This window comes from Bombina bombina, chromosome 7 (genome assembly GCF_027579735.1).
Source record: "Bombina bombina isolate aBomBom1 chromosome 7, aBomBom1.pri, whole genome shotgun sequence".
Taxonomy (NCBI): Eukaryota; Metazoa; Chordata; class Amphibia; order Anura; family Bombinatoridae; genus Bombina; species Bombina bombina.
The window spans coordinates 501,542,329-501,569,972 of record NC_069505.1 but is presented as its reverse complement, the minus strand read 5'-3'; the positions used below and the strand labels follow the sequence as shown (position 1 = coordinate 501,569,972).

Here is a 27,644-nt window from a genome sequence, read left to right as displayed (position 1 = left end):
TCTGCTGTTTAACACAACATACATTCTGCTGTTTAACACAACATACATTCTGCTGTTTAACACAACATACATTCTGCTGTTTAACACAACATACATTCTGCTGTTTAACACAACATACATTCTGCTGTTTAACACAACATACTCTACTGTTTAACACAAAATGCATTCTACTGTTTAACACAACATACATTCTGCTGTTTAACACAACATACATTCTACTGTTTAACACAACATACATTCTACTGTTTAACACAACATACATTCTACTGTTTAACACAACATACATTCTGCTGTTTAACACAACATACATTCTACTGTTTAACACAACATACATTCTGCTGTTTAACACAACATACATTCTACTGTTTAACACAACATACATTCTACTGTTTAACACAACATACATTCTACTGTTTAACACAACATACATTCTACTGTTTAACACAACATACATTCTGCTGTTTAACACAACATACATTCTACTGTTTAACACAACATACATTCTGCTGTTTAACACAACATACATTCTACTGTTTAACACAACATACATTCTACTGTTTAACACAACATACATTCTACTGTTTAACACAACATACATTCTGCTGTTTAACACAACATACATTCTGCTGTTTAACACAACATACATTCTGCTGTTTAACACAACATACATTCTGCTGTTTAACACAACATACATTCTGCTGTTTAACACAACATACATTCTGCTGTTTAACACAACATACATTCTGCTGTTTAACACAACATACATTCTACTGTTTAACACAACATACATTCTGCTGTTTAACACAACATACATTCTGCTGTTTAACACAACATACATTCTGCTGTTTAACACAACATACATTCTGCTGTTTAACACAACATACATTCTACTGTTCAACACAACATACATTCTGCTGTTTAACACAACATACATTCTACTGTTTAACACAACATACATTCTGCTGTTTAACACAACATACATTCTGCTGTTTAACACAACATACATTCTGCTGTTTAACACAACATACATTCTACTGTTTAACACAACATACATTCTACTGTTCAACACAACATACATTCGTTTGACATATACTGAAACACCGGCATATCTTAATATTTCCTTGTCTTACTCACCATATCCCTGAGTAAATTTATCCATTGATGGAAATCTTCCACGAGAGCCAAATTCCTCTGCATTATCTACAAGAGCTTCCTTAACTGCCTGATATCCACAAATGAAAACCATAGGCCTCATGCCAAAAAACAACGTATAGATTGGGCCATACTGGTCCCTCAGCTGTAACATGGAGAATAGAGTATAAAACATGACATTACTACATTTATCCAAGTATTTGAATCCAATTAAATATTTTTGGAAAGTATGGCGACTATTGATATGTTCATATCATTTTCTAAGTTTTATCACCTCTTGTATTTACTAAGTAATATTTAAAAATTAAACTATATTGTGGTCTAAACATGATATTTCCTTTTTTTGTTAATCCTTGTACTCTAATTAGCCTTTTAACTGTTTCAGATAGCACTTCTTGGCTTTTTAAAATATAGGTTGGTATTTTGCCAGCATAATAAATACTTTTTACATTTTGGTTAAATTTACCTCATGGAGTATAAAAATATTGATGTGGCACACAAATGTTTTGATGCTATTAAATGGTTGTGCAACTGATATACTGCCAACTGTATGATTTTTATTGGCTATGGCCGATAGGTGGCATATAACACCTTCATACCTCCCAACAGTGCCGGATGACTTGCTGAACTGAGAGGTCTAGGCTAAGTTAGAGAGACTTGTGGGTAGATTTGATGGGTGTTTCATGGGTGGAGCTATGACCAGCAGAAGCAGAGTTGCAGGTGTTCAGTGAACAGGGTACGAGAGCATGAGTAGGAAGGCTATGGGTGGGGTTATTGCCCAATGTGGCCCTCATTTCTTAAAGGACATGATACCCAAATGTTGAAGTACTTGAAAGTGATGCAGCATAGCTGTAAAATGCTGGCCAGAAAATATCACCTGAAGATCTCTATGTAAAAAATGAAGTTATTTTACCGTGAAATTTCCTAAGAGTTCACATCCTACTGTAAAGAGACTTTAAATAGTCAATCAAGATGCTAGTCCCAGATCTTGCAAGGGAGTGTGCATCTGTTATATTATTTCCTATTCAGTTTAAGGACGTTTACTATGAAATGCACTGCTGATGCTAATTAGCTATTGTTTTTTTGTTTTTCAATTTGGACAGCAGCTAAAGTATAACTGTTCACAGAGCACATACTCCGGTGAGCTTAAGAAATTAACTTTTTACATAGAGATGTTCAGGTGATCTTTTCATGTCAGCCTTTAACAGTTATGCTGTATCAGTTTCAAGTGATTTAGCATATGTGTATTATGTCCCTTTAAATGCAAATGGACAAGGTTCAGCCCAGCATTGCAGTTATTATTCCACACAAAAAAATGCAAGTCAGTTATTATTACACAAGAATGACTTGTCAGACATCCCAATCTGATTTAGGGACAGATTACTAGTAGCGTGCTTATTGTTAGGAGCTAAATCCGCAAGATAGGGGTGTTCTCTAGTGCAACTGTTCCTCTGGCCAAACTCTTTGTGGTAATTTAAACAACACTCATCTTTTAATATTGATTAGAGTGTAAACTACTCTATTGACCACTTTATATAGGGGTATCCTTGCATTCCTATTGGCTGATTTTCAATTTCAAATTTAAATCAGCCAATAGAAAAAATCTTTCATTCAATTGGTTGATTTTAATTTGAAATTCAAAATCAGCCAATAGTAATGCAAGGGTTCCCCTATCTAAACGGGGTACCTCAAACTCAAAATTCAGTGTGAGACTGGTGACAGCATGAACAGGACATGATCACTACTGGGAGGAAGATTGAAGACCGTCTCTGGGATGAAGATAGAGCACCGCCAAGATAAAGATGGAGCACTGCCGGGATGAAGATGGAGCGCTGCCGGATAAAGATGGATCGCCGCCAGGATGAAGATGTAGCGCCGCTAACGGCAATGCCCAGCCAAACTCCCTTTTCAAGGTAATTTTTAGCGTAGTTTTTTTTATAGCCCAATACATGATTTTATAAATGTATAGATATATACAGATATATAGGAATATCTATTTAAAAATATATAGAACATATTACTCTATGTGAAGAACATCGGAATGTGATTAGTGTTATTATAACACTTTATTAAAATGAATATTGCATAAATATGCTTTTACATGTTTTCATCTACTTGACTATAAAGGGCTCCAATGCACTTATATATATATGTCTATATATGTATTTAGGTGTTTATATGTATATATGTCTGTAAATAAATAAATAAATAAATATATATATATATATATATATATATATATATATATACACACATAAATACATATGTCCACATATACATATATATAACTTGCAAGCTCTCAGCTAAGATTAAAAGCAAAACTGGAAGCGTTAATAACTGCATCTGGCCAAATATGACAAGCACAGGTACCACGTCAAGGTCTCTGGATCTCTAATGCAGCCATACAAATGTAAGCTCTCAATCAAACAAACTGGGAACAAGTCAAGGGTAATCTCCTTAGACATATACAAAACATGGAAGGGGACTGCACTCTCAGACTGGACTGGCTACACATGTATGACCCTGCAACATGCTCAGCCCTGGGTGCTCAATAGCACTCTCAAGAAGCTGTGCTGTCCTCAGAAGCCTAGGCAGTTACCCCCAGACATAGAGTGCAAGGCCCATAGGGAAAATTATAAAAGTAAACACACATACACATTTACATATACATCTTTAGACATGTACATAGAACCCCATAAGGAGAGCATGGACTGGAGGGGTTAATTGCAGCAACAGAAGCCATGTGAGAGAGGTTGCTATTGAGAGCTGGTGGTTAAGGGGAGGTATTAGGGAGCAGATAAGTATGTGGGATAGCGGAAGCTGACAGTCACTTTTTCTTAGAGTTGTAAAGAAGCTAGATGTTAAAGAGTTGTTAGTGCAGATTCTGGGCCTGGTGGATTCAGCAACGGCTTGATGAAGATGCAGAAGTGGACAGCGGTGCTGGAGGTGGAACGGCTGGAGAAGAGCCCTTTGTGTCAGCTGTGCCGGTGTAGATACACGGTTGGTCTATGCGCCAGTCACGGCCGCCAGTTCGACTTAGCCCCACTATAAGGACCAGAAGATGATCCAGGAGCCGTCAGAAGAAGAATCTGATGGAGGAAAGAGCAGTGAGTGGTGGGAGGCGTGGTGGGAGACAGCAGAGTGCTGGAGGCCTGGTGGTTTCCCCGCGATGGAAAGGGAGGTCAGCAGAGGGCGCCAAAAGAGAAGATTGGCCAGGAGTGGTGACGATCAATGGGACGTTGTGGGATGTGAGCAGCAGTGAGCAGGAGGCCAGGAGACATCTGAGAGGCAGAGAAACTAGCGGTGAGCGGGGGCAGGGTGGGGTGTCGGAAAGTACAGGGGAGACGCAGAGGGGTGGGGGCAGAGCGGTCTGAGGCAAATGGAGAGAAAGTTTCCGGCTGTTGGCAATAAGCAAGTCAGGGGAAAAGAGAGAGTTGGAGGCAGCAGTGGAGTGGCGGTAGGAGAGAGGGAAGTGAGAAGGGAAAGAGAAGTAGGAATGTTGGAGGAGGGTGTGGAAGCAGGAGGTAGGCAGGAGGAAGTTGGAGCGACAGGGGTTAGGATGGGGAATTTCATAGAAGAGCTGGTACAAGGGGTGAGAAAGTCAGGGGGAATAGGGGAGAGCAACAGGGAGAGGCAAAGGTGGGAGACAGGGGGAACTGCAGGTTGGGCATGGGCCGGCAGGGAGGGAGGTTGGGGTTTCAAGAGCAAGTGGGGTTGCAAGAGGGAGAGGGAATTCAATAGCACAAGGGAATGATATTGCTTGTCATTTGTTTACAGAGCTGGAGGAGGTGGAAAGCATCCATGAGGTTCAGTGGGGGTTGCCATTGGCACACTCAACATTACAGGACTTGGAAGAAGACGCACTGTGGGTGGAAGAATCATACAGCATCTTCGCTTGAGACAGGGGAAAGTAGGAATGAAAGGGAATTAGGGGGGGGGATAGAGAGGGTAGGTCAGGTAGGGCAAGGGTAAGATGGGATAGGAGGTCAGCTGGGGGAAAAAGGTTTACAACTTCTCTTCCTTCCCAGAGGGCTGCTCATGCCTCACAAAGAAAGGCGAGGAAAGAGATGAGCCGGTCCGGGACGGAATGGCGTAGGGACAGATCCTGGATGCCTCAGAGGCGCTACAGGGAGCCGGAGGGGAGCTCGTCACCCACATGGGGTAGACTAGAAGCAGCATCTGAGAACAGGCAGAGGAGGGAGAATTCATATTCAACTAGGGACAGGAGACAAGGGGAGTGGCCGACTGGGAATGTGACTGGCAGGAAGGAAATCAATGCTGGGAAGTCTGGCATGGGAGCAAGTGGTGGAGTCCCAGTGGACAAGGAGACGGCTGCAAGGCCTGCAGGTGAGATGGTGGTGGCCCCTATGGGGGAGGGGTGAGTTTGGTATCTGAAGAGGGGGCTGTACATGGTTTGGTGTTGAAAGGATTGAAGGAGCTGGTTTCAAAGTTGGAAGGAAAAGAAATAGGGGGGTCTGCGTGCAGTGGGGTGATGGGGATGGCTGGGGCATGGGTTTCGGCCGGTTTGAGACACCTGGAGTTGTCGGTGGGGCGGAGCCAGTCAGTACAGTGGTAGCAGTGGATAAAGGGCCTACGGCTTTGGTGGTGGCAGGGGAGGTTTGGAAAGTGGTGGATCAAGCCTTGAGAAGGCCATGCTTGTGTTTGGTGGGTCCATTGGGGATTCATCTGAGCAAGGAGATTAAGGAAAAGATTTGGAAGTGGGAGTTTGTGGAATTGTTTTCCTCGCTCCCATTAGATCACTTTATAGAGGTGAAGGAGGATCTAAAAGTAGAACAGGGGAAGAAGAAGGAAGAGGAGAGAAAAAAAGATATGGAGAAAATTGCCAAAGACGTTCGCCAACTGGTCTAAGGCCTTTTGCATATTGGCCAGCATGATTGGTGAAAAGTTCCCAGAACATTGCTTGGCAATTTTCTGTTACCTGGATGCAATCTTAAGAGCTCATAGAATTTATGGAGGGCTAGTGTGGTTGCGCTATGATGAGCAGTTTCTACAGAGGATGGCGTTTTGTCCAGAGATGAGATGGGATGGGATGACCGTGAGATGGGAGTGTGGCTGGAGCTTATGACGCCATTGAGGGGACAGTCCTTTTGGGGCTCAGGAACAGGCAGAGGTGCAGGGGTCAGAGTAACAGCTGTGGCAATTCAAAGAGGACTATGCTTTCAGTTCAACTAGGGAGCATGTAGGTTTGGGTCCACGTGTAAGTATAAGCATGAGTGCTCGGTGTGAGGGGAACGCATTCAGGTGCCAAGTGTTTCAAACGAAACAAGGGAAGCGTAAAAAGCGGAGAAGGTACTTCTGTGGGCACGGACTCCGGTGAGGGTAAAAGAGATGCTGCCTTGGCTAAGGCAATTACACTAGGAACAGAGGAAAAGGGGAGGATGCAGAGCTTTTGATTTCAGGGTTTAGTTCCGGCTTTCGTATTCCTTTTTCAGAATCAAGGGTTCGGGATTTTAGGTAACTTGAGGTCGACATTGGAATTTCCGCAGGTGGTCAAAGCCAATTTAGAAAAGGAAGTGGCCCTTGGGAGAATGGTGGGCCCTTTTAGGGACCTGCCGTTGCCAGTATTGCAAGTTTCTCCCTTGGATTGTGGCCCAAAAAAAGATGGCTGGTCAGTTTAGGATGATCCACCATCTTTCCTACCCAAAAGGGTCATCGGTTAATGATGGGATTGACCCAGCCCTGACGGCTGTGTGGTACACTTCATTTAATAAACCAGTAAGCGTGGTTAGAAGTGCTGGTTGGGGGTTTGCAAAAGTGGATGTGGAGGCAGCCTTTAGGCTGTTACGGTGCACCTGACTTTTCATCATCTTTTGGGTTGCCATTTTCAGGGGGAATTCTTCATGGATTTATGTTTACCCATGGGTTGTTCCATTTCATGCTCGTATTTTGAGAAATTTAGTTCATTTGTAGAATGGTTGGTAAAGGTCAGAGCGGGGCTGTCTTCGCTAGTCCACTATTTGGACAAATTCTTGTTTGTTGGGTTGACTGACTCGGGGGACTGCGAGCACCTATTGAACACATTCCTGGAGGTGGCTGCGCAATTCAGGATCCCGGTGGCGGCGGATAAGACGGAGGGTCCTGTGAACATTTTGAGTTTTCTGGGGATCCAGATTGACACATTGAGAATGGAGTGTAGTTTGCCTTTGGAGAAGGTTGGGGATTTAAGGTTGGTCATTTCTAGGGTGGTAAAGAAAGGAAAGATGACGCTTAAGGAGTTGCAATCTCTCCTGGTTAAACTAAATTTTGCATGTAGGCTGATTCCGGTCGGGAGAGTTTTTGGGAGGAGATTGTCTTTGGCAACTGTGGGTCTGAAGGCACCGCATTACAGGGTCAGATTTTCAAGGGACTCTGAGGACCTAAGGGTTTGGTTGGTGTTTTTGGAGGAGTTCAATGGAAGGTTGTTTGTGCAGGATGTTGCGATGTCGGATGACGAACTGCACTTGTACACGGATGCATCTGGGGCCCATGGGTTTGGAGCATATTTGGATAGAAAATGGTGCGTGGACACGTGGCCAGAGGATTGGAAAGAAGGTGTTCTTGGAATTGGAAACTTAGTGTTCCTAGAATTGTTGTCGCTGGTGGTGGTGGTCATGGTATGGAAAAGGATTTTGGGGAACCGGAAGGTTATCTTTCACTTTGACAACTTGGGAGTGGTGTTCGCGATCAACAAGTTGACAGCGAAGTCAGTCCCAGTAATCCGGCTCCTTCGGGTGTTTGTTTTGGAGTGTTTGAGGGGGAATGTCCTTTTTCAGGTGGTACATGTGCCAGGGAAGTTGAACATAATTGCTGACTCTCTTTCCCAATTGCAGTGGAAGAGATTCCGAGAAGCAACTCCTGAAGCGGATGCGGAAGGAGTGGAATGCCCTGGAGAGTTGTGGCTGATTCATTTTCTAGGAGATTGAGATTGGTAAAGGGGGCTTTAGACCATAACACATGGAGGTCATATGTCCCAGTGTGGATTTGATGGTTTAGAAGGATGGAAGAAAATGAGATTGGGATGTTTTATTGCAGGAGGGTATCTTGCTTAGTAGAGTGGATTGAAGAATGGGGTAGGCTGGGGGTATCAAGGTCTATGGTAAAAAGGCAGGTGGCGGCTTTAGCCTTTCTGTTTCAGATGCTGGGGTGGGGTGAATATGTAGGGGCAGGGGTACAGTGGACAAAAGGCGACCAATGGTGTTCTCTTTGCTAAAGAGGGTAGTGGAGGGGTTGCCCCGGGTTTGTAAATCGGAGTTTGAGTTTTTGTTGTTTAGAGTGGCATTCTTTGGAGCCTTTAGGGTTTTGCAGTTGGTGGGGGCAAATAAGAGGGATGCAGGAGGTGCATGGATGAATGAGGTGGTGGTAAGCGGTTCTGAGTTATTGATTTGGCTTCAGAAATCTAAAACTGATCAGGAAGGAAAAGGTTGAAGGATTTGACTGTTTCCTATTGGAGGGGGGGAAATGTTGCCCGGTGTTTGCAGTGGCTGAATACTTAAGGAGGCATCCTGTAGGTAGGGGTCCTTTGCTGATGCATGAGAATGGGTGTGTGTTATCGAAGTACCCAGTTTGGGGCAGTGCTAAAACGGGTGTTAGAGGTGGTGGGGTGGATCCCAGGGATTTTGGTTGCCATTCATTTCGAATTGGCATGGCGATGGAAGCGTATGAATTGGGTTTGAATGAAGAGATAGTTAAGAATGTGGAAGTCAGGATGCTATAAACGATGTGTGGTCAAATTTGAGAGTGTAGTATTTTGTGTTTCCACAGGTCCATTACATTGTTGGATAGTGGGTCACTCGTACATATATTGGGTGTAAAAGGCAGCAGCAGTGAAGGATACAGGGGTCCAGCTGAGCTTCCCTGTTGATAAAGTTTTAGTTAGATGGTTTGGGGTGAGGGGATTAAAATGGGACTAGGTGGTAGGTTTAGTGAGCGAATAAGCTAGACTTTACAGTCATCCTGACATTCTGGTTATTCATGCTGGGGGAAATTACCTTGGGTTTATGGCACAGAAGGAACTGGTGGACAAAATGAGGTGGGGAATGAGGCGCCTCAAGGAATTGTTCCCTTAGTTAGTCATTGTATGGTCAGAGATTGAGACCAGATTGAGTTGGAGATCAGCTTTGAATGTCAGGAGGCTGTAAAATTCAAGGAAAAAAGTAAATAGAATATTTTCTGGTTTTGTTGCTCAGTTAGGTGCGCTGGGTATACAACATGTGGAATTTGAATGAGAGTATGGTACAGTGGCGTCACTAGGGTTGGTGTCACCCGGTGCGGTAAGTCATGGTGTCACCCCCCCCCCCCAGAAAGCAGACACACACAAAAACACAGGCAAACACACATACAAACACTCAGACACACTTAAACACATACTCAGATGCACACACAAACACTCGGAAACACACTCAGACACACACACAAAAACACACACACAAAAACACTGAGACACACAAAAACTCAGACACACACATATAAAATATGTAAACTGAACTGCATTAATTAGGAAGCTCATGCCTAGAGCTGCTCCCTGGCTCAGCAGAACATCAAATGAAAGATAAATAGAGCACTCTAAAATAAATCACTGAAGAAAAGGTTTAGGCAAGCAAACTATGAAAATTCTGCTCTCTGACTCTGTTCCAAGTCTGTCAGTGCACAGCCCTGGGTCGCATGTCAGTGAGCACAGATAGGCAGGCAGGTTTAGGCTAGCAGCACAACTTTGCAAGCCCCACGGCACACCCACAACATTCATAGTGAAATTGGGCAGGGGAGGAGCAAAGTACAAACAAGCAAAAGCAGCCAGGAAAACTATTTGTTGAAATTGCAGCACTGGCTCAAGGGGCAAAAAAATTGTGTGTCTACAACTTCCCCAGTCCCCCTAATGTTCACAAATGCCAGCCTCTAATAAAATAATCTATGCATCTCAACATTGTATTTCTTTGAATTTCAATAAAATTAAAAAAAAAAAAAAAAAAAAAAAAAAATTTTTTTTTTTTTTGGTGTCACCCCCTGGAGGGTGTCACCCGGGTGCGGCCCGCCCCCCCCCGCCCCCCCCTAGTGACGCCACTGGTATGGTAAATGTTTCTTTTTAAAGGACGACGTGTATCTCAATGAAGTTGGGCTGCATTTGTTCGATTTCAATTTGAGGGAAGGGGTGCAAAAGGCCTTAGCCTGTATGGGTGGAGCTCGACTGTAGGTCGCGCTGTGGCGGGTGTGGCCTTATGAGGCGATTTAAAAGTTCAAGTGGTACCTCCCTTAAAATGGGGGAGAGATGAGATGTTTAGGGCGTGCCTGGCAATAGCCAGGGGAAGGCAAGTGAGGAGAGTCTGGGAGGCTGCACCGATGGTTTATATCATGTTATGATGTTGAAATTAAAAATTATGTTGGAGTTTTTAATAAATGCATGCTGCAGCCTTTTCACCCCAAGTTCTTGTGTCATGTCAGGTATTGATTAGAACAGAATGTGCATGTCAATGTATGTATCTCAATATTAATGCCATTTGCCTGCCTTTTTTATCGAACACCTGAGACCTCATATGTTTGAGCCATTACAACTTTTTTGTGCCATAATTTTTTAATACTTTTTATTAGATGATGTTATTTTGAATATAAATGTACTTTCAAATGTATATTTGATGTGTTTTGTGACACTTTTTGTTTCACGAGACAGTTTACCAGAGCTCTAAGGGTGCGCTAACCCGACCAGAGTTAACTTTAATTGCTTTACAGCCGATGCTCAAACAACCGTGATAAACTCCTTTTAACTTGTGAGTAACTGTTAGCACACCACTCTGAATCTGGTTCTAAATTTGTTACTCTCATTAGATACTTTCGCTCCTATATAGGACTTCTCTTTTATCACAGCCTGTCCAATGTTTCTTCTTAGGTGCTGAAAAACAGACTCCAGTTTAAAGAGAAATGAAAAATGTTTCTTGTGGTTTAGACTGAGTATACAATTATTATTTTTTTAATTTTCTATTTACTTCTTTTATCAAATTTATTTTGTTAGCATCATATTCTTTTTTGAAGAGATACCTATGTAGGTATCTACAGTACTACATAGCAAGAAATAGTGCTGCTATTTAGTGCTCTTGTTAATTGATAACATTTATATAGTACTCCAGAAATGGGAGGCTCCTAAGCATACATCCCTGCTTTTCAACAAAAGATTCCAAGTGAACAAAACAAAATTGATAATAGAACTAAATTAGAAAGTTGTTTAAAAATGTGGGTTTTGTATCCTTTTAACTTTTTAATCATATATTAATCATTTAGTGATTCTTAGTTTTATCAAGTGTATCCTTCAAATATGTTCCAAGGATAAAATTTGGACAAGTGAAAAAAAGGGGGGGGGGGAGTAGGCAACAGTCCAATTCCCAATAAAAACCATACAGTAATACAATAAACATGGGGTAAAATATCCCCAAGGAATCAGTCCACAATTTAAGGTGAGGGGTGTTCTATGCCAAATATGAAAGGGAAAAGTAGGAGAATAAAGCAGCGGCACATACAGAGAACTCATGAAATAAATCAATGAATGGTAATAGGAAAGGAGAAGAACCTCTCAGGTTCCTATAAAACATAACATTTAATGAAATAAATTAAAAGTAATGAAGGCATAAATGCAACAATAAAACTTAGATTAAAACCCTAAAGGTAGTGATTCCCAAACAACCTGAGAAAGTTCATTGAGAACTAGTGAAATATCACAGATCAAATCAATTAAAATGACCACAGTTAGCCAGGTGGCAAGAAACATTAGAAATTTAACTAAAGCTAGATGAGAATCCTCACATAATTAGAGCTCGCTAGGGTGTCTGCTTGTGAGAGCTGGTATTAACTAAGTGGTCACCACGGCAAATAGCCAAAATTATACTCAAATTAGCCTAAAATAATAACACAATGCTGAAGGGAATCAGAAGGAGAAAAGACTGATGTGCATTTCACCTAAACGGCTTTATCAATTTACTTTAAATGTATATCATTAAATGTTAAGTTTTATAGGAACCTGAGAGGTTCTTCCCCTTTCCTATTACCATTAATTGATTTATTTCATGAGTGCTCTGTAGGTGCCGCTGCTTTATTTTCCTACTTTTCCATAAAGTTTGGACAACCATAATTTATAAAATAAGTGTGTCTCTATGTCATATTATTTCTGATTGTCACATAATTAACAAACAGCTGTTTGATTCTATAAAGCTGATTCACTTTTAATAACCAACCTTCATTAATGATCCGGCCATTTCACCAAACTTTATATGCAGCAGATTTCCGATCAGCGGGAGAGGTGTTGGACCTGGAGGAAGGTTACGTTTCCTGTACATTTGGTTCCATGTCAGGTACATGAAAATGCTGGTTATGACCAGAAGGAGCAACGTTCCTACCCCAATGGTATCCATGAGAAACATCCAAGAGATTTGCTTTTCTTCTGACTTCCTAAAATGATACAATTTAATAAATATTCCAAGTATAAGCAGGGCAATTCACTACAGTAAGAGATTAATCTATGGGTTTGTATTTCTTAAGTTTATTTTATGATCCCTAAGCTAGCTGATGACCCAAAAATTATGGTTGCATAAGTATATATATATATATATATATATATATATATATATATATATATATATACACACGCACACACATATACACACAGTATATATATATATATATATATATATATATATATGTGTGTGTGTGTGTTCATGTGTTTGTGTGTTGTACGGGGTTAAAGGGATATAGGTCAAAATGTGCATGGGTGCATTTATTATTATTATTATCAGTTATTTGTAGAGCGCCAACAGAATTCACAGTGCAATAAACCTCGGTGGAATACAAGGAAACATTTATAGGGATCAAAAGGTTAGAGGGCTCTGCCAAGAGTTGCACTGTTGTAGAAGGTGATCTACAAACAGTTGGGCTCTTAGGCTTACATTCTAAAGGGGGTTCATGGCGTATAGTAATGAGAAGAGGAACTGGGATTAGGAAAGGTTAGTGTAGGTTGTATGCATCCCTGAACAGTAGAGTCTTTAGGGAGTGCTTGAAGCTTTCAAAACTAGGGGAGAGTCTTGTGGAGTGAGGCAGAGAGTTCCACAAGATTGGAGTCAGTCTGGAGAAGCCCTGTAAAGGGGAATGTTAGGGGGTAACAAGAGAGGAGGAGAGTAGGAGGTCATGAGCAGAGCGAAGGGAACGGGAGGGAGAGTATCTAGAGACAAGGTCAGAGATAAAGGGGGGAGCAGTGCAGTTGTGGCCTTTGTATGTCAGAGTCAAAATTGTATGTTTAATCCTGGAGGCAATAGGAAGCCAGTGAAGGGATTGGCAGAGAGGTGCAGCAGATTAAGAGCGACGTGTAAGGAAGATGAGCCTGGCAGAGGTATTCATTATGGATTCTAAAGGAGTGAGACGGCAGCTAGGGAGACCAGAGAGGATGGAGTTGCAGTAGTTGAGGTGGGAAAGGATGAGAGAGTAGATTAAAATCTTAGTTGTGTCTTGTGTAAGGAAATATCTAATTTTAGAGATTTCAATTTTAAATATAAGCATTTTGCAATATATGTAAATTATCAAAAATGCCTCTTCTAACCCCCTTAATGACCAAGGACGTACAGGGTATGTCCTACAAAAAAGGTCAGTTAACGACCAAGAACGTACACTATACGTCCTCAGGGGTTTCAAGAGGTGGAAGCGATTCTGATCATTTCCAGCCGCTTTCAAGGTATTGCCATGATGCCTCGATATTGAGGAATCATTGCAATACTTTTTTTGGCATACAGATGCAGAGAGAGACACTCTGTGGCCCTCTCTGCATTGGCCAGCGATGGTGCCGATCGTTGGTGGGTGTGAGCCATTGTAGGGGGGCAAAGGGGGGGCCCTAAATATATGTAAATTATCAAAGATGCCTCTTCTAACCCCCTTAATGACCAAGGACTTACAGGGTATGTCCTACAAAAAAGGTCAGTTAACGACCAAGAACGTACACTATACGTCCTCAGGGGTTTCAAGAGGTGGAAGCGATCCTGATCGTTTCAAGCCGCTTTCAAGGTATTGCCATGATGCCTCGATATTGAGGAATCATTGCAATACTTTTTTTGGCATACAGATGCAGAGAGAGACACTCTGTGGCCCTCTCTGCATTGGCCAGCGAAGGGGCCCCTCACTGGCAAACTTTCAGCCAGCAGTTGGAAATTACTGTCGGGTGCGCAATGGAGGTGGGGGGCATGTGCGCGTGATCTGGCCACATTTAGAAGTTTGAAGTGGTGAGATAGGGTAGTGGGAGAGGGTGGTGGGTGGCATAGGAGGGGGGAAATAACTTTTAAAAAGGGATCTGGGAGGGGGAGGTGGTAGGGTATGAAGGGGGCAGCTACACTGCAGAAAAATTGTGGTTTATTTAAAAAACTTTTAACTTTTAAAAATTTGATTGCAAAGTTGGTACTGGCAGACAGCTACCAGTACCCAAAATGGTGGCAAATAGTTAGTGGGGGGAGGGTTAGAGAGCTCTTTTGGGGGAGGATCAGGGAGGTTGGGGGCTAAGGGGGGATACTACACAGCAGAATTTTTTTTTTTTTTTTTAACTTTTATTTTAGTACTGGCAGACTTTCTGCCAGTACTTAAGATGGTGGGGACAATTGTTGGGTGTAGGAGGGAAGAGAGCTGTTTAGGAGGGATCAGGGGGTGGGATGTGTCAGGTGGGAGGTTGATCTCCAGACTAAAACTAAAATTAACCCTTCAAGCTAACTAATTAACCCCGTCATAGCTGGGCATAATACAAATGTGGTGCGCAGCGGGATCCCAGAGAAGCATTTACAACCATGTGTGCCATAATTGCACAAACTGTTTGTAAATAATTTTAGTGAGAAACCCAAAGTTAGTGAAAAAGTGAACAATTTTTTTTATTTGATCGCATTTGGCGGTGAAATGGTCGCATGAAATATACCAAAATGGCTCTAGATCAATACTTTGGGTTGTCTACTAAAACAAAATATAAATGTCAAGGGATATTAAGGGATTCCTGACATATATCAGTGTTCCAATGTAACTATTGCTAATCTTTTTTTAAAAAAAATGGTTTGTAAATAGCAAAGTGCTACTTGTACTTATTGCCCTATAACTTGCAAAAAAAGCAAAGAACATGTAAACATTGGGTATTTCTAAACTCAGGACAAATTTTAGAAACTATTTAGCATGGGTGTTTTTTGGTGGTTGTAGATGTGTAACAGATTTTGGGGGTCAAAGTTAGAAAAAGTGTGTTTGTTTCCATTTGTTCATCATATTTTATATTTTTTTTATAATAAGTTATATGATATGATGAAAATAATGGTATATTTAGAAAGCCCATTTAATGGCGTGAAAAATATAATGTGTGGGTCCAGTAAATGAGTAAGAGGAAAATTGCAGCTAAATACAAACACCACAGAAATGTAAAAATAACCCTGGTCCCAGACGGTCAGAAAATGGAAAAGTGCTGTGGTCCTTAAGGGGTTAAATAAAGTTATTACTGGTTTTAAGAGGCATACACACATATCCTGTGAGAGCTGTGCACCATAATTCAAACACCATGCCTGATCAGAAAGCTGGAAGTGATGTGTATACTGGCATCAAGGGGACGTAAATAAAATTGCTTTTGCATCAGATCTAAGGTCTAATTTGGGTATATTGATGACATAAAGGAAATGTATAGACAATGTATTTTGGCCTTAGCCATATTTTCCTGGACCCTTATGAGTTGCTGTGGGGTGTGCAGGAAGGAACATGTATTGTATTTCTGTACAGCACTATTCATGTTCCTCCTTGCACACCCTGCACCATGTGTAACTCAATGATCCAGGAACACATGGCTGAGGTGGCAACCCTAAATGTATGTGATCTAATATCTCACTGCTTTAGAATTTAGTAAGTGTAAGAAGAGCTGCAGGGACATAAATTACTAACTTAACATAGGGTGTGGCTAAAAGCCATATCTTGGCAGGCCTATTATTTTTTTTTTAATTCAAACAAGCCTGGGTAATGCTAAATTTAACTTAAAGGGACAGTTAACCCAAAACATTTCTCCTGTTTAATTTGATCCAAATGATCTATTTTATCTCTCGGAGTGTATTGAATTGTTTACAAGTTGCTTCTTTACCCTTATTTTGGCATTTGAAAAAGCTGATTTAGCCTGTGGTAGCCCCTATACTGAAAGTTTTTGGACTTAAGTACAGGCTATTGACAGGTTATGTAAAAACATTCAGCAGAAGAAATTACACTCACAGTAGAAGAAAAAACTAATAAAATGGTAATTTTCCATTGATCTCTCTAAGTACTGGGATTTGGTTTACAGACAAATATAAGATAAGGAAGCAAGTATGTGTACACAAAGTGATAACATAATGAGATCTAATTTTACCTGCAAGCTTAATTGATTGTAATAGGCTGTGGTTTCAAAGCACAAAACCTGAAATTTAATACCCACAAATAAACCTGAAAATGTAACTGTTAGAGAATGCAATTTTATAACTATGTTCCACTCAGTCTCACACAATGTTTGAACCAGGAAGTATTTATTAACTGAGGTTCTGTTATGATCCTTGGCTGAGGGAATCACTATGGGTTAACTTACTTAAATGCAGTACATAATACTCAGATATCAGCAGAGTTCAGTTTCTTTAGCTGAATGTTTATTCAGGAAGACAGTGTATATTATTGTTCTAAAGTAGTGTTTCCCAACCGCGGTCCTCAAGTACCCCCAACAGTCCTGGTTTTCATTATAGCTGAACCAGTGCCCAGGTGAAGTAATCAGCTGATCAGTAAACATGGTTACTAACCTGCTCTCATCCATCAGCTGATTATTTCACCTGTGCTCTAGTTCAGCTATATTGAAAACCAGGACTGTTGGGGGTACTTGAGGACCGCGGTTGGGAAACACTGAGATCAGGCACAAGTAGCTGGGAATAGCTCTGAGGGCAAGTGTGAGAGATTATGCATGCAGGCAAGTGAATAATGTTGAAACACTGGTATCACAGCCACAATATAATCAGCAAGCAGCAGAAAGTTAATAATGGAAGATATGCATGCAGTCAAATATAGAATGTTGAAGCACTGGTATCACAGCCACAATATAAACAGCAAGCAGCAGAAAGTTAATAATGAAAGATATGCATGCAGTCAAATATAGAATGTTGAAGCACTGGTATCACAGCCACAATAGAATTAGCAAGCAGCAGATACTTAATAAGCATAGAAAAAGTCTCCAGGCTTTAGAATAGCAGCTGATACTTGTTACGCATAGAACTAACATGTAAATAAGTTCAGAACTGGAGGGATGTTAGTAAGTCACTGAAATTTAGTCCCAGAGTCTTGTACAGCTTGAATTCATCACAGTAGCAGAAATAGTTAACATATACCTCTGAAGTGTCTGCAAGGTGAAAACAGCAGCGCTGTGGTGATGAGACTGAACAGTTTGTGTAAAGGCTTCTGGTTACAAACCTCAGAGTGGAGGAAACATCAGCAGTGCAAAGAAATCCTTTGGTAGTGTGTAGCAACACACTTGAGAGCTGTGCAGTCACAATACTGAAGAGAGCTGTAGAGCTGACAGCAGTCAGCAGGCTTGAGTAGACACAAAGAGGAAGTTCAACTGTAGCACACAGCTGCAACATAGAGAAATTACCAAGCAAAGATGGGCATGAGGAGGAGCCTTAAATAGGCTGAGCAGCAAAGATTTAAAGTGACAGAACACAATATGATTAATTCCTTACAGTAACTTCTCATACATTCTTTACTCTGCAGCTGATAACAAGTCATTGGAAATAAATTAAGGGAAAACAATTTTACTGTATACTGTCCATTTAATGTACCACTAAATACACAAAATGACAAATTCACAATAAAAATACAATGCAATAGAACTAGTGGTGTATTTAGATTTTGTGCTGCCCTAGGCATTCAAAATTCTGCTGACCCCCTCAGGTTTTATTTTTGTTTATGGTACCATCAGTAAATACTGCTGGTGTGCTTCTTCTCCCTACAGTACAGCAGAGTGCACACATTGGGGCCGATTTATCAAGCTCCGTACAGAGCTTGATTCCCCTGTTTCCACGCGAGCCTTCAGGCTTGCCGGAAACAGATATTATGAAGCAGCGGTCTAAAGACCGCTGTTCCATAACTTGTCCATCTGCCCTGAGGCCGTGGACAGAAATTAACCTAATCAAATATGATCAGGTTTATTGACACCCCCTGCTAGCGGCCGATTGGCCACGAATCTGCAGGGGACGGCATTGCACCAGCAGTTCACAAGAACTGCTGGTGCAGTGATAAATGCCAACAGTGTATGCTGTCGGCATTTATCGATGTGCAGCAGACATGATATGCTACATCGTATCATGTCTGCTTGCAGTTACATAAATAGGCCCCATTGTGCTTATTAGGGGTAATGTGTCTTACTTTCAAAATAACAAACACAGAGTTATTGCTTCCCTCCAACATTAAGAAATGTATATATATATATATATATATATATATATATATATATATATATATCAGTGACATGCGGTGAGGTCAGAGGCCAGTGAGGCACTGGCTATGATACACCGGAAAAAACATATATGAAACGAATAGAGGTAGTTTAAATTAAAGTAAAGCATTGTTTCTCAACCGTGGTCCTCAGGTACCCCCAACAGGGCAGGTTTTCATTATAGCTGAAACAGTTAAAAGATGAAATAATCAGCTGATGAATGAGAGCCCATGATTAGTAACCATGGTGTTACTGATCAGCTGATTACTTCCCCTGTGCACCAGTTCAGCTATAATGAAAACCTGGCCTATTTCAGGTACTTGAGGATGTGGTTGAGAAACACAATTCTGTGGCACAGTGTCAGTTAATTAGCAATTAGAATGATACACAATCTCTCCTCTACTCATTACTGTGTTGTAAAAAGATACATAATTTACCAAACTAAGAGGTGCCACAACTCCACTCCTATTTTCATATTAGGAGTGTGAGAAGCTGGAAAAGACATTGCATGCAGCCCTGCTCAATGGAGCACACACAAACTGCCCTTGCATAACTTTCAGCCCAACAAGGGATTGCCATATAGAGTTTAAAAGGTGCATACCCCAATACCAGCAGATACAAGCATGTACTAATGTAATGCATATATCTCAAATACAGCTCCAATACCAGCAGATAAATCATAAAACCATGTAGTAAATTAATGCATATATCTCAAACACAGCTCCAAAACCAGCAGATAAAACCATGTAGTAAAGTAATGCATATATCTCAAATACAGCTCCACAACCAGCAGATAAAAGCATTTAGTAAATTAATGCATATCTCAAATACAGCTCCAAAGCCAGCAGATAAAAGCATGTAGTAAATTAATACATATCTCAAATACAGATCCAATACCAGCAGATTGTTTTGTTAAAGTGTTTCTGAATGTTTTTATTTTTTAATGTGAAACCTGAAACTGTATGCACCTGCCTCTTCAAGTCTTCGACAGTTTAACTTCATCTGCCACTAGCCACCCTCTGCTAACGCACCTGAAATCAGGCAGGTCAAAGTTTGTGCTGAAGCTGGAAACCAAAAATAAATAAGTACTGATTAGTTCCACTTCCTTCCCGCCGGCGCCACTTGAGCCCCTCTATTTTTTTTTCAACTTTACACATTATTACAATACACATGGCTGCATTTTGTAAGCATTAAAGGGACATTATAAACTTTTTTTTTTAAAGTTTTGTAGATGATCAATTTATATAGCCCATACAGCTTTTTTTTATTAAATAACATTGCACTATTTTTCAGACTCCTTACCAAGCCCCAAAGTTTTAGGAGAATACTGATGTATACCTACTCCAGCTTGCTCCTGTTTATGTAAAGGGTCTTTTCATATGCAGAGGAAGGTGGAGGGGGGAAGTGCCTGCTTATTTACTATAGAACAAATTTGCAGTGGGTGTTCCAGTTAACATTTTCATGAAACCTACTGAGCACTTTAACATCAAACTTTCAGGCAACATCTGGCAGTCGTGAAATATATCATATGGTCAGAAAACTAAAAGGGACTTTAATTACTTTGTCCTATGACCCCTAAAGAAGCCAAAAAGCAAATGATATATCCTGATAAATAGCTGGTTTAGCATCTTTAAAATCTAGGTCACAGGTTTGTGCTATTTGGCCTCTATAGGGGTGTGGGACAAAGCACAAGTTTTAAAAAGAGGGAGTGTTGTCCCTTAAATAACCACTTCCTTTATACAAGACTGATTTATTAAACTTAGATCCTTCAATTAACCAGTTTGTTGTGAAAACCAAAGCACTAATCTGCATAACTAATAACTATCTAGAACCTCAGTCATGATTTCTCCTCTATACTCAAGAATATATTATCAGACCAGCTGAAGATTATTAGACTAGCATGATTACCTAGGAGTATAAAAATACTAACAAAATTGAAGTTCAAGATGGATCTGAATAAACTAAATATTCCTGGCACCTTTTTAATGTTTTACAAATAGGGGCTAAGTGTTCACACCATTGAAAAAAACAAAACAATATAGGTGTCAAACTGTAGAAAGTGTTTATTCAGCTATAGTCTTGCTATATAAAGTGACAGTCAGTATCTCCATATCACACTACAGAGTATCTTCATTTTCAGGTATCAGCCACCAACACGAAGTGCTGTTGTAATTTTAGCAGATGATGCCCAGCTTTTTTTTTTATAGATGTCCTTTTTTAATGAAAAAACTCTAGAATATGTTTTTAGTACACACATATACACACACACACACATATATAAATATATATATATAAATTTGCAAAGCTAAGACTTTTGCGGTTATTTATAAATGTAAAATATATTTTAATGGTGGACACAATCACATAAATAATGTCAATGAACAAATAAATGGGATTATGTGAAAATTAAGCTGCAATGGTTTGCTAATTAGAAACATATTGTAGAGGTTTGCAATTAAAAAAGGCACATTTATATATAAAAAAAAACTTGTAATAATAAAATAATATGTGCAATTGTGCATCATTCCAAGGATCAAATTAAGAAATGCTTCATAGAAGTGTTTATATAATGATCCATTAGGCACACACCACACTTGCTTTGTAAATTTAAAAAAAAAAAAACATATTGCAGAGTTTTGTATTACAAAAACTTATAATAATAAGTGCATCAAATTAAGAACTGCTTCACAGAAACAGATTATACACTGCAGCTGGCCACACTACAATAAATTCTTTCAAACTTTGTTCTATCTCCTTCTCATCTCCTGCTTTCCGGAGGCTTTTAGGTCACATGACATGTCCCTACTCCCAGTCCAGACTCCAGAGACAGGAGACAGACACACACAAAGCTGCTGCTAAGACTGAGACCACCGCACCGCGTCGGGCATGGCTGAGTCCCCTCCCAACATAGGAAAGCAAAGTTTACCCTACGACTACCAGCAGTTGCCTGAAAACCATATATATTAATTATGCCATGTTACGGCACCCCCAAGCATAAAAGGGTTAAACCGCCGTTTAGTAGATCTTCCCTTCCAGAGACACAGGCACAGCTACTGCCGAACACCAAACTCCCGAACTGCATACAAAGGAATACTCCAAACTCCCAAGCTAGAACCTCACGAATAGCTGCTAGCAGACGAACAGGAAAAGCACCCAAGCGGCTTACACTCCTGGCAATCAGTCTCTAACAGCATACAGTAAATCCCCCCCAAAAATGAGACAAAGCTCCGTGTTGAGGGTCAAGCAGTGAACAGACAGAGCTGTGGGTTTATTGTTCTTATATACACATTCTTACACATTAGTACCACCCACAGGGTTTTGTAAAACAATCAATAAACACATACAATACACTCAGACACTCCCACACAAAATCCTCCCCTCTGCCTGTGATACAATTACATTAGACAATGGGTTAATGTAATTATCACAGGCAGAGAAATACAGTTTTTCCACACTATTCATAACTTTGAAAGTATACATCACACAAACATAAAACTTATTTATCATAATCATTTAACCAGTATAATCTGGGGGACAAACATATCCAAAATTCACTTGAATAGGTTCAGGGGTTTAAAAGTTAGGTCGAAGTCCTTTGTTACCAAATGAAGCATGGCTTTTCTGCCCAAAACCAGTTCCACAGAGTCTTCTATCCAGGAGATGATTGGGAAGTAATCCAATTATCTCCAAGGACAGAGGCAAAACTCCATTGAACACATGGTAGCAAAAGACAATAAAATACATAAAAATATATAACTATGCACCTATAAAACAGGTACATCCAACATATCCCCAGATAGCTTAGATCTGAGCGCACATTATTACTGAATGGCGCTCAGATCACATATATACAGTTCAATTGCCATGGAGCCAAAGTCTTTCACATAGTCTTTTGTTATACAAATGGGCTCCATGGCATAGCTAGCTGAGGTATCACTGTTCAAATAGGGCAAGTACTGAATGACCCGGCTTTCGTGTCTTTGCCGGGAAAATCAGCGTTTCAACATGGGGCCATAGTCTAAAGGCAGCAGGCGGGCAACCAGGCTCCTCCAATGCAATGTGGCGAGATTGGTCTCGTCACATCTCTCCCCTTTTCCAAACAGACTAACAGGGTATCTGACCTCCTGCGGGTCAGTGCCCTGGTTAGTCCAGCAGCCCACCCACAAAACACCATCAACAGTACAGCCCACCCACAATAAATGATTACTACACCTGGGTAGAGGAGAAACTTGTCCATGTCCAGGTGCCTCACCACGGCTGTGCAGGGGACTGGTAGGCTGCCTTAGTGGGTTGCTGAGTGGGCAGAGACCAGCGGTACTCTGCCCTGGTGCCAGCGCTACCACGGAAGTAGCCTGGTTGGAGCCTGGTTGTGGGAGGGGGAAACCGACTGTCTCCCTTTTGGCTAAACAGCCCTGTTGCTGGGGGACAGGACCGACCTTCCCTACCCCCTGTGCTGTAAGTGCAGAGACCACGGTCCCATCTGCACGGTTGTGGGGCTTACTGTCTCCCCTGGGTATGTTCAGCTGCCGCTGGGGAGAGGGGGTAACAAGCTCCTCTCCTAAACATACTTCCAGCGGCGGGGGAGGGAGAGCGACAGTCTCCGCTCCAAATACAGAGTCCTGCTGCTGGGGAAAGGAGACTGGGCTCTCTATTCCCTGTAACACACACTGCTGTTGGGGAGCAGGACCGACCGTCTCTGCCCCCGGTAGCTCAGTCTGCCACTGGGGAATATAGCCTGGGCTCCCAATTCCCTGTACATTGCTCTGCCACTGGGAAATGGAGACTGGGCTCCCAATTCCCTGCATATCACTCCGCTGATGGGGGACAGAAATGACTGTCTCTGCCCCCTGTAACTCAGCCTGCCACTGGGGAATGGAAACTGGGCTCCCAATTCCCTGCAGGACCGGTGGAGAGACCTCGGTCCCATCCCCACCGACCACCTGGGGTTCTTCCCAGTAATTTGCCACAATATCTTCCCAGCTGAATGGGTCTGGATCTGGGTCTGTCACCTTGTTGTCCTGCTGAGCCTTCCCAATGGAGTGGAAGAGATCTCAATAGTCCTGCTCCAGTTCCCACTCCAGGGTTGCTAGGTGAGCCAGGTCTTGCTCTACCTCATGGGGGTCATCCCAGTCATGCCTAGCCTCTGATTGGTGCTGATTGGCAAAGGGCTCCAGAGGCTGCTAGAGAGAGCAGCGGTATGGGCCGCGAAGAGAAGAGCATTAAGCGCCACTGGGTGGCAGTTTCTAGCGACCCATACGAAAAATTGCTCAAAGACATCCATACTGCACAACGGAAGGGGAGCTGAACAGCTCACAGCCTCTCCTTCCTTGCAGGATATGGATGGGGATGGAATGGATTGCTTAGCTAGTCAGGCACAGGCAGCCTTCTTCTTCTTGTATATCATGGTGACGGAGTCTACGGCGGGGTACCTTTGACTACATTTTTTTTATATAAAAACTTACAATTTTTATTTTTTATTAAACATTATTAAAAAAAAAAAAAAATTATGCTTACCTGATAATTGTATTTCTTTCTTGACACAGTGAGTCCACGGATCATCTATAATTACTGTTGGGAATATCACTCCTGACCAGCAGGAGGAGGCAAAGAGCACCAAAGTAAAGTTGTTAAATATCACTCCCTTACCCAGAATCCCCAGTCATTTGACCAAAGGGAAAGGAGATAAAGTACGTAATATAAGGTGCAGAGGTGCCTGAGGTTTATATAAAAAAGAAACTGTCTGAAAATACAGGGAGGGCCATGGACTCACCATGTCAAGAAAGAAAGAAATTTATCAGGTAAGCATAAATTTTGTTTTCTTTTTAATGACACGGTGAGTCCACGGATCATCTATAATTACTGTTGGGAATCAATACCCAAGCTAGAGGACACAGATGATAAGGGAGGGACAAGACAGGTAATCTAAACAGAAGGCACCACTGCTTGAAGAACCTTTCTCCCAAAAGAAGCCTCAGCCGAGGCAAAAGTATCGAATTTATAGAATTTGGAAAAAGTGTGCAAAGATGACCAAGTTTCAGCCTTGCAAATCTGCTCCACAGAAGCTTAATTTTTGAAAGCCCTGGAAGAAGAAACAGCCCTCGTGGAATGATCTGTGATTTTCTCAAGAGGTTGCTGTCTCATATGCCAAGCGAATAACGGCTTTAGCCAAAGGGAAAGAGAAGAAAAACAAATCAGAAGACTGATGAAAGTCCTTAGTTGCTTGCAAATAAAATTTTAGCGCACAAACAACATCCAGATTATTTAACAAACATTCTTTGTGAGAAGAAGGATTAGGACACAAAGACGGTACAACAATTTGTTGATTAATATTCTTGACCGAAACAACCTTGGGCAGGAAACCAAACTTAGTACGCAGAACCTCCTTATCAGAATGGAATATAAGATAAGGGGAATCACACTGTAAAGCAGAGAGTTCAGAAACTCTCCGAGCAGAAGAAATAGCAACAAGAAACAAAACTTTTCAAGTTAACAACTTAATATCTAAAGCATGCATAGGCTCAAACAGGGTATGCTGTAAAACTTTAAGAACAAGGTTAAGACTCCATGGAGGAGTAACAGGTTTAAAGACAGGCCGAATCCTGACCAAGGTCTGATAAAAAGATTGCACGTCTGGCACATCTGCCAAGCATTTAGACAATGACGAAATATGACCCTTTAGAGTACTTGCCAACAAACCCTTCTAGAGACCAACCTGGAGAAAGGACAAAATCTTAGGAATACTTACTCTACTCCAAGAGTAACCTTTGGATTCACACCAATACCAGTATTTATGCCAGATCTTATGGTAGATCCTGCAAATAACAGACTTACAAGCCTGAATCAAGGTCTCAATGACTGACTCTGAAAATCCATGCTTCGATAAAACTAAGCGTTCAATCTCCAAGCAGTCAGCTTCAAAGAAACAATATTTGGATGAAGGAAGGGACCCTGAAGTAGAGGGTCCTTCCTCAGAGGGAGTCTCCAAGGTGGAAAGGATGACATTTCCACTAGGTCTGCAAACCAAATCCTGCAAGGCTATTCCGGGGCTATGAGAATCACATATGCTCTATCCTGCTTGATTTAAGCAATGACTTTTGGAAGGAGAGAGAACGGATGAAACAGGTATGCTAGACTGAAATTCCAAGGAACTGCCAGAGCATCTATCAGAAATACCTGTGGATCCATTGATCTCAAGCCGTATTTCGGAAGTTTGGCATTCTGACGAGAAGCCATGAGATCTAATTCTGGCTGCCTCCACTTGAGGGTCAAGCTGTAAAACACATGAAGTTCCCACTCCCCGGGATTAAAAGTCTGTCTGCTCAGAAAATCCGCTTCCCAATTGACCACACCTTTGATGTGGATCGCAGGAAGACAGCAGTTGTGGGTCTCCGCCCACTGAATAATCCGGGCCACCTCTATCATGGCCAAGGAACACCGAGTTCCCCCCCTGGTGGTTGATGTAGGCCACTGATGTTATGTTGTCCGACTGGAAACCGGGCTAAGGCTAACTGAGGCCAGGCTAGAAGAGCATTGAAAATTGCTCTCAGTTTCAAGATGTTTATGGGCAGGGCTGACTCCTACCGAGTCCATAAGCCCTGAGCCTTCAACGACCCCCATACTGCTCCCCAACATAGAAGGCTGGCATCCATGGTCACAATCGCCCAGGAGGGTCTGCGGAAGCAAGTACCCTGGGAGAGATGGTCCTGAGAAAGCCACCATGGAAGAGAGTCTATTGATGCCTAGGGCTATGCGAGGAGACAGATCCATATAGTCTTGAGAAAGGCCTAATCCAGGCCGAAACGCGTTGACATACTGGTGAGCTTATTTTTAATTATATTTTACTGTGTACAAACAGTTTTGCACTATTGTTTCTTTCTTTTTTTCCACAGTTTTATTGCATTTTTATCATTTTTTATTTTTTAATACATCTTTTATATATTTTTTATATTTTATTTTTCCAAATTTTTTTTCACACTTCCATTTATTATAACATTTTTGTTTTGTCTACCATCATGGATACCTAACACATGGACACTCATCTGGATAAATATTGTATAACCATTGCACCCTTTTTGTCCTCTCTTTTTGTCTCCCATTTTTTCAACTTTTTTATGTGATCACATTTATTGTAATCATTTTTTAATTTTTACATTTGATACAATTGGCTAATTACTGTTCCACTCGGTCACCTGATAATTGACATTGGTTTTTGGATTTACCTTTTACACCTAGCACTTCTTCACGACACCATTGGTTGATTCATCACAATTTGACTTTGTATCAGAAACGCTTGAATGTACCACATTTTTCATTTTATATTCATTTTTTGCACTATCCAAAAAAATTTTGGGACCTTACATACCTTTTTGATCACGTTCTTTTAAACCACATCACAGGTTTTATCTTTGTTGTGAACATTGTTGTGAACATTTTTAGATTTTTATTGTGATTCTACTGGATTTTATCCATCATTCGCATTTATCACCTTTATCAACCACAAGTTGGTTTAACGTCTGGTTTACTTTTAGAACACAGCATTATTTTATACATTTCTATATATCTATATAATGTTTGTATGTTTTTAAGCTACAGTCATGGATCCATGCACATAATCTTTTTTACATTGTTGCAGTATTGTTTTTATATATTATATGTATTAAACATTTTTAAAACAATTTTATAGTATTTAGCAATCATCCAGTCCTGTGCCTTTTAAGCTTCTAGCACTTACTCTCTCCTTTTATTGTATTCTGTCAAAAAAATCTTCATTAACAAGGAGTCTATTATGGTTCCCAAAACTATGACCCTTGTAGCTGGAACCAGATAATTTTATTCCTGATTCACTTTCCATCCGTGGGATCGAAGAATAGACAACAAGATCTCTGTTGGGGGCTGTTGCAAGACCAAATGGAAGAGCTATGAACTGGAAGTGATTGTCCAGAAAGGCGAATCTCAGAAACTTGTGATGATCCCTGTGAATGGGAACATGAATGTATGCATCCTTTAGCTCTATGGCTGTCAT

At 41.1% G+C, this 27,644-nt stretch overlaps 1 protein-coding gene across 2 annotated transcripts in view; it reads right to left on the bottom strand.

Annotated features, from left to right (window-relative positions):
• The window catches only part of LOC128666886 (cytochrome P450 2G1), a 50,659-nt gene extending 32,903 nt beyond the window's left edge, over window positions 1-17,756 (bottom strand). Inside the window, exons 1-3 of one of the 2 annotated variants that reach the window (XM_053721693.1) lie at window positions 17,517-17,756; window positions 12,366-12,579; window positions 1,135-1,297 (exon numbers count right to left, since the gene is read on the bottom strand). In XM_053721693.1, the coding sequence (XP_053577668.1) occupies window positions 1,135-1,297; window positions 12,366-12,551 (349 nt within the window). In that variant the 5' untranslated portion in view covers window positions 12,552-12,579; window positions 17,517-17,756. The remainder of the gene's footprint in view (window positions 1-1,134; window positions 1,298-12,365; window positions 12,580-17,516) is intronic. The other variant, XM_053721694.1, reaches the window with a different exon arrangement.
• Window positions 17,757-27,644: the final 9,888 nt, after the last annotated feature.